General features: G+C 32.7%; 1 protein-coding gene across 1 annotated transcript in view; it reads left to right on the top strand.

The window, feature by feature from the left end:
• LOC113232085 (mannosyl-oligosaccharide alpha-1,2-mannosidase IA-like) overlaps positions 1-3420 on the top strand; it is a 259877-nt gene extending 256457 nt beyond the window's left edge. The window contains exons 9-10 of the mRNA XM_026466713.1: positions 854-970; positions 1825-3420. Of these exons, the coding sequence (XP_026322498.1) occupies positions 854-970; positions 1825-1980 (273 nt within the window). The 3' untranslated portion in view covers positions 1981-3420. The remainder of the gene's footprint in view (positions 1-853; positions 971-1824) is intronic.
• Positions 3421-10590: the final 7170 nt, after the last annotated feature.

Below are 10590 nucleotides of genomic sequence, written 5' to 3'. Positions count from 1 at the left end.
AAAGAAACAAATTACAACAAATATCATTCAAATATCATTAACAACGTTGCGATCACTCAGGGATGAAAATTAAAACTAATACATTTCACATCTGTCTATGCAGTGCGTGACTAGCGTGCGACTACACTGTCGCTGTGTCTCTCAATCAAGCAAGACATAGCGACAGTGAATGAGAGAAAATTTAATTAAGGCGATGGCGAGCGTTAGTGTAAAACCGATTTCAGTATAGGTTAGCTTTTTCAAAACCGATTATCCCATTTAGTTTATTTCTCTCAAAATTACAAATTTCATACAAATACTATTACATGTAATTTTATACTATTCTTCGAAACGTCTTTTTACAAAATAATTATATAACAGTGAGTCATAAGTATACAATAGTGTACATAAACAAATCAACATAATTAATGAAACTAAATAAATAATTGAATTAAACTAACATAATAGGCGCCTTGACGTTACACCAAGTACCAAGTAAACTAACAAAGCCAAGTGTATACGGGAAAATGTCAATATGGATTCTTAAAAACTAATAAATGTATATTAAAGAATAATAATACGGTGAATGTCAAATTCATTAATAAGAATAATTTATTTATTATTTTTTATTATTCATTAATTACTTTGAGCGTTCTAATGGAAAATATATTTCATCAGTTATCGATCAAAATAATCCGGTTTATATAAACTGATTCCAGTACCAAGTCATAATTGTAAGCAAATCTTAGTAGGAAAGGAAATTTAAGGAATAGAAGAAGAAATATTTTCATTCCATGTACGGAAAGTTGTTGAAGAGAAACTTAACGATTATTGTCAGTTTGTTTATTTGTAATAATATGTTTGTTTTCTTAAGGCGCTGGAAAAGCACTGCCGGGTGGACGGCGGGTACACGGGTCTCGTCAACGTGTACCACCAACAGCCGCAAGGAGATGATGTGCAGCAGAGCTTCTTCTTAGCAGAGACGCTAAAGGTTGGTTAGCTTTTAAGGTTTTTATTGCGTATTTAATTGTACTTACGATGGGTACTAAGATATTTGAATTTATACATTGCATGCATACTTTTTTTAACTAATTTCTCAGCCGTGTTTCAAAAAGAAACTGTCACTTTGTTACAATGTGTCCAAAATAAACTATAATAAAAAAAAATATTCGTTGCAATTATAATATAAAATATAAAAAATAAATTACCCCAACTACGCGATGCGCAAAACGGAATGTTCCTATATAGTATCCACAATAGAATATCTATAAATTTTTACACCACAGAATCGATAAATAGCCGATTGACTATCAAATCGTGTACCTCGCGTCAGTTTTAGCGTTTATTCTGTAAAATTTGTTTGTTCTTGACATTGACTTACAAATAAATGGACGACGGGTCTAATACAAAAACCACGAAAAAAATGTCCCAAGTCAACCTATTCGAAATTTAAATTGTAATGTCATCGCAGTATCGTGCTGTCAGTCGAACAAATGAAGACTAAAGCGAAGTTTGACGCTCTGTATACGATTTTAACGCCTTACAAGTGCGGACACTTTTTAGCGCGGACCCGACGTCCATATAATTGTAAGTCAATGGTTCTTGATTTATAAATTGATTTTTTTTTTCACTATAAATTATCTTGATAAGATATGTAAGGTATTTAATCGATTTTTCTTCATTCGATTTTCCTTCATTACATTTCTAGAAACTTCAAATCCCAAACATCACCGTACCCATGTAAAAAAGATTATAGTCTGATAATATAGCACATAAGACTTAATAATAGCAAATGTTCAAAGCACACAACAAAAGTTTTTATTAAATAAGAACATTTATTCACAGTATCTGTACTTGCTGTTCTCCGACGATTCGTTCCTGCCGCTTGATGAGTGGGTGTTCAACACCGAGGCGCATCCGCTGCCCATCAAAGGCAAGAACCCGCTGTACCGCGCCGTACCGCGGCACATCAATGCCGACGACAACGACAACACCCTGTAGGCACTCTGGCACGTTTCACATTCTTCAACCCTTTTCTTCTTCAGCGAATCAGTCAAATCCATTCGAGAAGAAGCGGAAACTGAGAGAACTGTATTCGTTGTATGGTGTACGATTTTTTGCTCGATGAGTTTGTGATATGTTCGACGGTTGGCTTCAGACATTCAAGCGAATTTTTGTTTTAATATGTCTGGAAATGTGTACTTCAGGGCGTTGTTTTATACGCCCGCCTGTGAAGTAGTGACAGTTGCACAAGGGATAAATTCAACTAGATCTTTTTGACGATATTCAATAACAATTAATTGAAAAGAGTGCCTACCAAATTCTTGTTACGTGAAAAGATAATAAAATAAAAACTATTTAATTGATAATTGAAATGAATAGACAAGCCGTTTGAAACTTTTTAAATTAAACTTGTTATTGAATATCGTCAGAAAAATCTTGTTGAAATTATCCTATGTACAGCGCGACATAACTGTTACGCGACATAGCTGTCACCCCTCCCGCACCGCGCAGCTACCTCAGGGACCGGCTCAATTCAGCGGTAAGCCTGTAGAAGTACCGCCCGTTAATACCCTTTTAAAAGTGATACGAACTCGAGACAGATGTTTCAACGATTTGCTGAATTGTGCTGACAAAATGTAGCGTAACACTTAAATGAAATTGATAGGCGAATTTGTTTTTTAACTTTTTAACCAATAAGAGTGTTGTGTTTATTACAGTTACGTCTTTCTAGGTCCTTTTTTTAATGGCCAGTTTTCTCATAAAAACATTATTGACTTAAAAAAAGTTTTAACGAGAACATAATATCAATTAGAATATTAAGGCCTCTGTTTAAGTGTATAAGACCTACAAAGAGATATTTTTCTGATTTTTTTATTCTACTGATTATTAACATTTAGTTTTATCTATTTAATACAGTATCAATTTTTTTTCAAACAATCTTAATTTGCATTTATAACTTGCCGTATTACCTCGTTACTCTCTCTTTATAGCACTTTCATCCTAGGTCTATATCCCTTTTTCACTCTAACATTAACTTAAAAATCTAGATTATAGACCACTATTCTTATGAACTGTACTATAGAGTAGCATCTTTTATCATGAAAAAGTAATAATTAAAATTAAGATCATATGAGAATATTCTAAAATAATTTTAAACTGATACCGGTATTTCTTGATAGATATTTGACATTTGTTATTGATTGAAGTTGAAGAAAGTGTTGCTTAATTTCGCAGTGATTACAAGTAATTACAATCTTAATTTGGTAATGTACTTTTGAGATTGAGCTGACAAAAAAAAAATGAATTTGTATCACTAGGTTTGGAAATATGGAAATAGTAAAGATGTAACAAACAATCGGATTTAGATCAGAACCAGTTATTTCCATATAACATTTTGTTACACTTTGGTACACCATTATTTTTTTTATAAAATACACTGTCTGCATTTCAAATGATATTCATAGATATTTGAGTGGGTGGGATAGAAAGAAAATGAGGAAAATTACTCATATGTTTAGGGTTTTAAGGTTATTCGGTAAAACATTTAACCAACTAATTTATCACGCCATGTGTGAATTTGTTAGGCAAATTGTTATTCTTTTTATTTCACTCATAGCTATAATAACCGGTTTTTATAAGGCTGATATATAATATGGGTTAACTCTTAATCTTTCTATATTGGTTTTAAAATTAACCTTTAATTTAAACCGGTAACTTTTTATATTCGAAAAAAATGTGTGTTTAATGCTTATAAGTCAATTAGATGAGGTGTATACCGGGTTTAATTTACAAAATTGTTAAGCTGTTCTCTTTTTTACGCACATGAAAGGATTGTAAGGGTGGAAGAGTAAGCTATAGGAATGATAAAACTGTAATGTGAGTATTATCCAGTTTCAGGGTGGTATTAGTCAGGCGTGAATGTAACTTTAGTCGAACATAAATTACTTTAGACGACAGAATTGTAATAGTTATATTTATCGTCAAGAGGTACGGTTGTTCACAGAGAACAATAAATACAGTAGAAGTGGCTTAGTGGCCGTAACACGTGTGCCAACAGTACGTGAAGTTCCACTTACATGAGCTGAGTCCGCCATTTTCGCTTTGTACATTATGGTATTGTCAATTATCTCGCGCAAAACCACAAAAATGTAACAAAAATGCCTTATCTTGCGACTTAGGAGTGCAAAAATTATAGTCGCACCTGTAATTACTATCCATGGTGGTGTTTCTTATCATCGTTAAGTCTTATTTTAAATTTTCTGTTTATCGTAATAAATGTTTTGTTATAAGAAACGAAAGTGAACCTTATGCCGCCGCAATACGATCGCTTCCTTTTTAGAGAACCAAGTGAACATCTCGAATTCGTCGTCGTTCAGCTATTGACCGCTAGATGGCAGCACATTAATTGACATTTCAATATACAATCAAAACGTCGTAACTTGCAATAATAGGCAATGAACTTTCAACAATATACCAAGGAAAATTTTAAATTATATTAACAATCCAGAATTTGTTATATATTTTTAAATTAACAACTACGACCAATCAATAACAAGATTTCATCGCGATTGACATATGATGAGTTTTGGCGACAGCTGTTCTGTAGTAATCCAGGCAGTTCCATTGTTTTTTTTTATTCTTTTGTGGTTGTTCATGTGTTGCGTGCTCTTTGACAGTACTTGTCGGGAATCATGGTGCGAGCAATGCGGACTAAGCCACCTCGGTTTGACCACAGGTTCGAAAGATCTGCCAGGCAACTGCCCTGTATGTGATCATGGTTATGCAAGGGGCATTATATTTATGCGCGAATAGTTCCATTTCGTACGAGTTCTATAAAAATACTCCTAAAAATTATAACTAAAATTCTTGGACTTCCTATAGTAAGTCGTAAACATTTACTAACAGCCGAATTTATTATCATCATGTATATAAACCAAGATTTATTTTAAATATTTATTTACTTGTAATGTGGTGTTGTAATTATTTCGAAGCGGATCTCGTAACTTGGAGTTTTATATCATAATAATTTAATATTTAACTAAATTAGCGAACATATCTGTGAACGGGTTATATGACCGGTTAAAAATATTGCACGTCAGGGTCCTGAAATGTCTAATGAACAATTTTTTTATACTATGTCAGTTTATTAAAACCATTACCATTATAAAATATACAATTCTATCAACCCGACAGGATTCCAAGCTTCGACCATGGTGTTCCGTTCCCATCGCTCTTCCAGCTGAGCTAGTAATGCTAATCCCGTGGTCTTTATATTTAATAATTATAGCAAACTAGTGGAGTTATTTCATAAATGTAAAAACAAATCAATAATGCATGTTCATAAAAATCGACATCAACGTTGACTTGTGGTAACTGGAAAGTTACCGGCTAAGTGAGAATGTTCATAAAATCTCGCACAGATGTCGCTACGGTGTCTTAAAGCAAAAACTCAAAGCAAAGATGAAAAATGGAACAGACACGTCGGCTCGATTAACTCGACCTGTAGCTCAATTGGAAGAGCGATGGGGACGGAATCCCGTGGTCGCAGATTCGAGTCCTGTCTATCGATAGAATGTTTTTTTTGTGTTCGGTCTTTGTATTTCAGGCGTTAATTCACAAAAATTAAAAATAGTGTGTTTAAGTATGTCTTTCTCTTACGAGTGGCATGTTGGTGTCATTAGACAGAGATAGAAGGAATAACAGGTATCACCTAAAATCAGTACAGTAAAGTCGGGTACAAAGAAACAATATCGTCTTGTTTTAATACGTAAATTGACTGTCCTTTGTCATGTCATTATTTCGTTCTAGTGTAGTAATAAAGATGTCACCACACATACGTGCAGTATTTTTGACCTCCCGCGATACGTGTACGATAGTGTAGAACGTAGAATGCCATGAGAATATAATCAAATAATATACAATTAATTGGTACCGGCCTAATGAAGTAAATGTCGAAAACATTAATTTTAAACTCACTTTATAGCGTTAGCGTCTTAAACGGGTTATTATGTGAAATTTCTTGTATAGAACTTCCCTTTTTGGGGTGACTGCAGATCTAGGCACTTGAACGCATCGGCAGTATACTGCATGTTTGTGTTATTTGATCAGACACGTTTAGTACCTAATAATTTTATTAATATGCATTGACTTACAATTATATGGACGTCGGGTCCGCGCTAAAAAGGCGCTAAAATCGTATACAGAGCGCCAAACTCCGCTTTAGTCTTCATTTGTTCGACTGACAGCGCGATACTTCGATGACATTACAATGTAAATTTCGAATAGGTTGACTTGTGACATTTTTTTCGTGGTTTTTGTATTAGACCCGTCGTCCATTTATTTGTAAGTCAATGTTAATATGTGATTTTTAGAATGTGCAAAGTTACATAATATATAATATTACAGTATATTTTTAAATAGAATTCAGCACCTGTTAATGAAGCATTAGAAAACAATTTCTTTATTGCTGTTTTCTGTTTTATTACACGATTTTATTGTTTATTTAAAATTGATTTTGTAATTTAATTGCGCTTATGTGGAATCTTTAGGAAATGAAATGGAAGAGCTACAAGTTCCGTAGCGAGGACTAGAACTCACAACATACAGGCAGTTTGTTCGTATTTATGAGACTTAAGAGATTCTAAGTTGATGGTTGTGTGAATGATCTCGCTACGATACCTGTGGCGTTGAGATTAGAGTTTAGATAATTAAGAAAAACAGGACTGTAGGAAATCTTCTCTGTTCATTTTTCACAGTTTTAGATACTTAGGTTAGTAATTGCAAAGTCCGTTTCATTCTATAAAAATCAATAAAAAAAATTACTTCAGTCTTCGATAAAACATGAAACCGTTTCCTGTTCTGTTTTCCTTAATTATTTATAATTAGACAAAGTTAAATATTGTACATTATGTATATAATAGTCATAGATACTTAGTTCTAGGCATTCAGTGTGTAGGTACTTTAACTTAAGCCGTGTGCAAGATGATTGCTCTAATTTTATTTATACAAGAATATTAATATGATTATTAATTTATTATTATAAAATATAATTGTACACTATAATAATAAATTAATCAAGTGAAATAGAGTACTGCCACTTAAATGTTCTATTAGGAAACTAACATTTTGTATAGTTTTTGTATAAATTATGTCACGATTGTAAATCGAATTAAAGGTATCTTTCCGACTCGCATAATAAATAAATAAATAAAATGTAACTAGATAATTTTCACGTTTTGTATGTCTTGGTATACTTGAATTATTATTTGGCCCCTTTCCAAAATTTCTGCGCAAAATTTTATAAAACAGGACTGGACTGTATATGTCCCTACAACTTCTTTTAAAAGGTATAATCATGCTTTGCAGTTCTTCACATGTTGAAATCCACATTATACACTAAATATGCTGGATACACTTTGAAAAAAATCTCTTCATCTCTAATACGAATCATAATTAGATGTCCAAAATGTAAACAAACAAATGTCATAAAATGTATTGTCAGTGTGAATGCAGGTATACTAAACATTCTATTTTTAACGAAATTGGACAAAATGGGGTTGTCATTTTCTTCAATTTTAATTGTCTATTACAAAATATTAACTAACAATAAATAAAAACTTTAACAGCAACACACTATTTTAACAAACGCACTACGGAGACAAGAAAACGTTCGAGTTCGAGAAAAAAGCTCGAAAGACATCTGTGACACGACAAAATGGCCGCACAAAAAATGTTTTTGATCCCGTTTGTGTTACCAAAGTAACAAAAATTATTATCGACCTTACGTAGTATTTTCTTATATTTAATGTATTAAACGAAGTTAAGTAAAATATGTATTGCAAAATATGAATTCTTTATATTTTGGACAACTTCGAAAGATTCATACTATAGTTTCTTTGTCCTTTACTTTTGCACACGCACGCATTTGTGCGGTGTTCTTTTTTATATTGTAAACTTCAGTAGTGCCAACATGAAGATATAGTCGTCCATTTAACTGTTTGCACACGCAGTGATGTCAGCATTCCAAGTTTTTGTTATTTACTTTTGTATATTAATAATTTTAAAGACCGCTTTACTGAAGAAAAGTGTGAATTTACTACTTGATTACCCTTTGTCGTATATTTTAGTAACAACCTTTATATAATTATTAATACAAAGATCAAACACTCAAAAATATTCATTCGATTCGGCGGATTCGAACCGACGTCTCCTAGTAAAAACCGTACCAGACGCTATGCCAACTATGCCACGGAACGATCCAACGGACCCCACGATTGTAGCGCCATCTATGAGAATTCTATGAAAGTATTTCGTCACCCATTTCTTTTATTACTCATAGATGGCTCTACGCGCGCTAAAGTCATTGAAAACCAAATACAATTATCCGACAACAAGCACATAGAAAAATTCGTGAGGTCTGCTGGTTCGTTCCGTGGCTTAGTTGGCATTGCGTCTGGCACGGTTTGCTAGGAGACGTCGGTTCGAATCCGGCCGGATTGAAAGAAATTTTTCTGAGTGTTCGATCTTTATGTTAATAATTATAAACAACTAGTGAAGTAATTTCACAAAAACTAATTGAATATCATGATGGAGAATCATTCTGATATTTAATCAAAATGTAATAAACAACCTTTATATTAAGAATGTTAAGGAGCTCATTTCTACTAGGCAAAAGAAAATGTCCAACAAATGTAGTTGGATCGGGACACGAGAACGAAAATTCTGGAATTTTATCTTAGACACAAAATTTCTGGTCACTACACAATTTTCATGTTGGATATAGGTAAAATTGATTTCAGTATGATTCAACTTTCGCCTGGTATAAACAAGGTTCAATTGAGCACCTGTCAGCAATGCTGTTTAGTTTGAAATGACGTTAGTGTCCCATCGTGCTGCATGGATTATGTGCTTTTATGCCGGATCTACATTTGTACCATTTTGGCTTATCACCGACAAGCGTATATCACACGATAGCGTGTAATATAACATCATAAAAGTTATCATAAGACGTAAAAATATTACAAATGTGGAACCCGCATTATTTACGCGGTGCTGTTGCGTTCCGATCAGTGAGGTTTTACCTTTAGCCCTTATTAGCCTGTTTGTTTGTTGGCATTTGAAGGGGCCCGCTCAGGCTATACGAGTTGTTGCTGGGTGTATACTGCCTGTTATATTTATATGTAATTTATGTATGAAGTTGTAGCGATTAATTGAATTAATAATGTACATTTTTTCGGTTATTAATAAAAACAATGTTTACAAATCCTGTCGTTTCAATTTGATCCTTTACTCCTACCTTTTTTTTGGAATTGTGTATATTTTAACATATATTTGCTATATTGGAACACATATTTTTATGTGTACAAATATTTTATTGACAATGAAATGTAGGCGGTGATATAAACAAAATGTAGCATTATTTCCAGCCGTTTTTTAATAATTTTTTTTGTTTGGTTTATTTTAATATTTTTTTGTTTCACTTTATATAGAGTGTTTTTTTAATGGGACAATTGTGGAAATCCGAAACCATAGAAGATACAAGAAAACTGTCTTAGAAACCATAATGTTCTTTTTATGAAATCGATTTCGGCATATTTTTTTAGTCAAGCGTGGGTTGTCCATAATACCATAATAATTAATGAAATTGATCAAAATTTTGTTTAGTGCTGATCGACTCAGAGTTATGAAGGGATCATTTCATTGTATGTGACGAAAAAATCGGGGCTGCAGAAATTAATCAAATTCCATAAAATATTTTTCATACAAAATAAATAAAATTGACGATTTTAGTTCTAGTGACAAAGTTTTTTTTAATGCTAATGGACTCAGTTCCTTAAAAGAATTGTGCCCGGAGAAAAATATCGGGACAGCAATGTTGGCCAAATGTAATAAAAAAAAAATCATTCACAATGAATAACATTTTATTAAATTTGACGAACTCCTACTGTCCCGATTTTCTTCGTCCCATACAATGAAATGATCACTTTATAACTCTGAGTCGATCAGCACTAAAAAAGATTTTGATCAATTTTATATGTTTTTATGGACAATTCACGCTTGTCCAAAAAATTGACTAAGCCAAAATAGTTTTCCCAAAAAAAGACGACTTTATGGTTCCTAATATAGTTTCGTTGTATCTTCTATGGTTTCCTCATACTGTCCCGTTTTAAAAAACTCTGTATTTTAATAAAATAAATTTCCGATTACATAATGTGGTCCTTTTTTGTCATAGTGATCGATATAAGAAATCATTTCCTACGTGGGTTTGTAATGATGATTTTTCTTATCAGAGTACAAAATATTTTTTTTCCCACTGCAGGTGAGCTGCGAAACTATAATCAAAATAATATTCAATTTCTGAATCTATATTACTTGTACTATTAAACTTATATATGTAGGTACAGTTAAGATCACGGCAAAATTGACACTTTGTACTTTGGACCGTTCTTATCGAAAGCGGCACAGAGTTGGATTTAAATCTAAAGTGTCAAGCTTGACGTGCTCTTGACCCTGTACTATTTAACTTACTTCTAATCCTTAATGAGTACTTACCATACTTAAATATTTTTTAGCTATGTATTTATAAATTATGTTTTAGACTGTTTTTTT

This window comes from Hyposmocoma kahamanoa, unplaced genomic scaffold, assembly GCF_003589595.1.
Source record: "Hyposmocoma kahamanoa isolate Upper Pololo Valley unplaced genomic scaffold, ASM358959v1 66, whole genome shotgun sequence".
Taxonomy (NCBI): Eukaryota; Metazoa; Arthropoda; class Insecta; order Lepidoptera; family Cosmopterigidae; genus Hyposmocoma; species Hyposmocoma kahamanoa.
The sequence above is the reverse complement of the archived record's forward strand: the minus strand, read 5'-3'. Positions and strand labels throughout refer to the sequence as shown.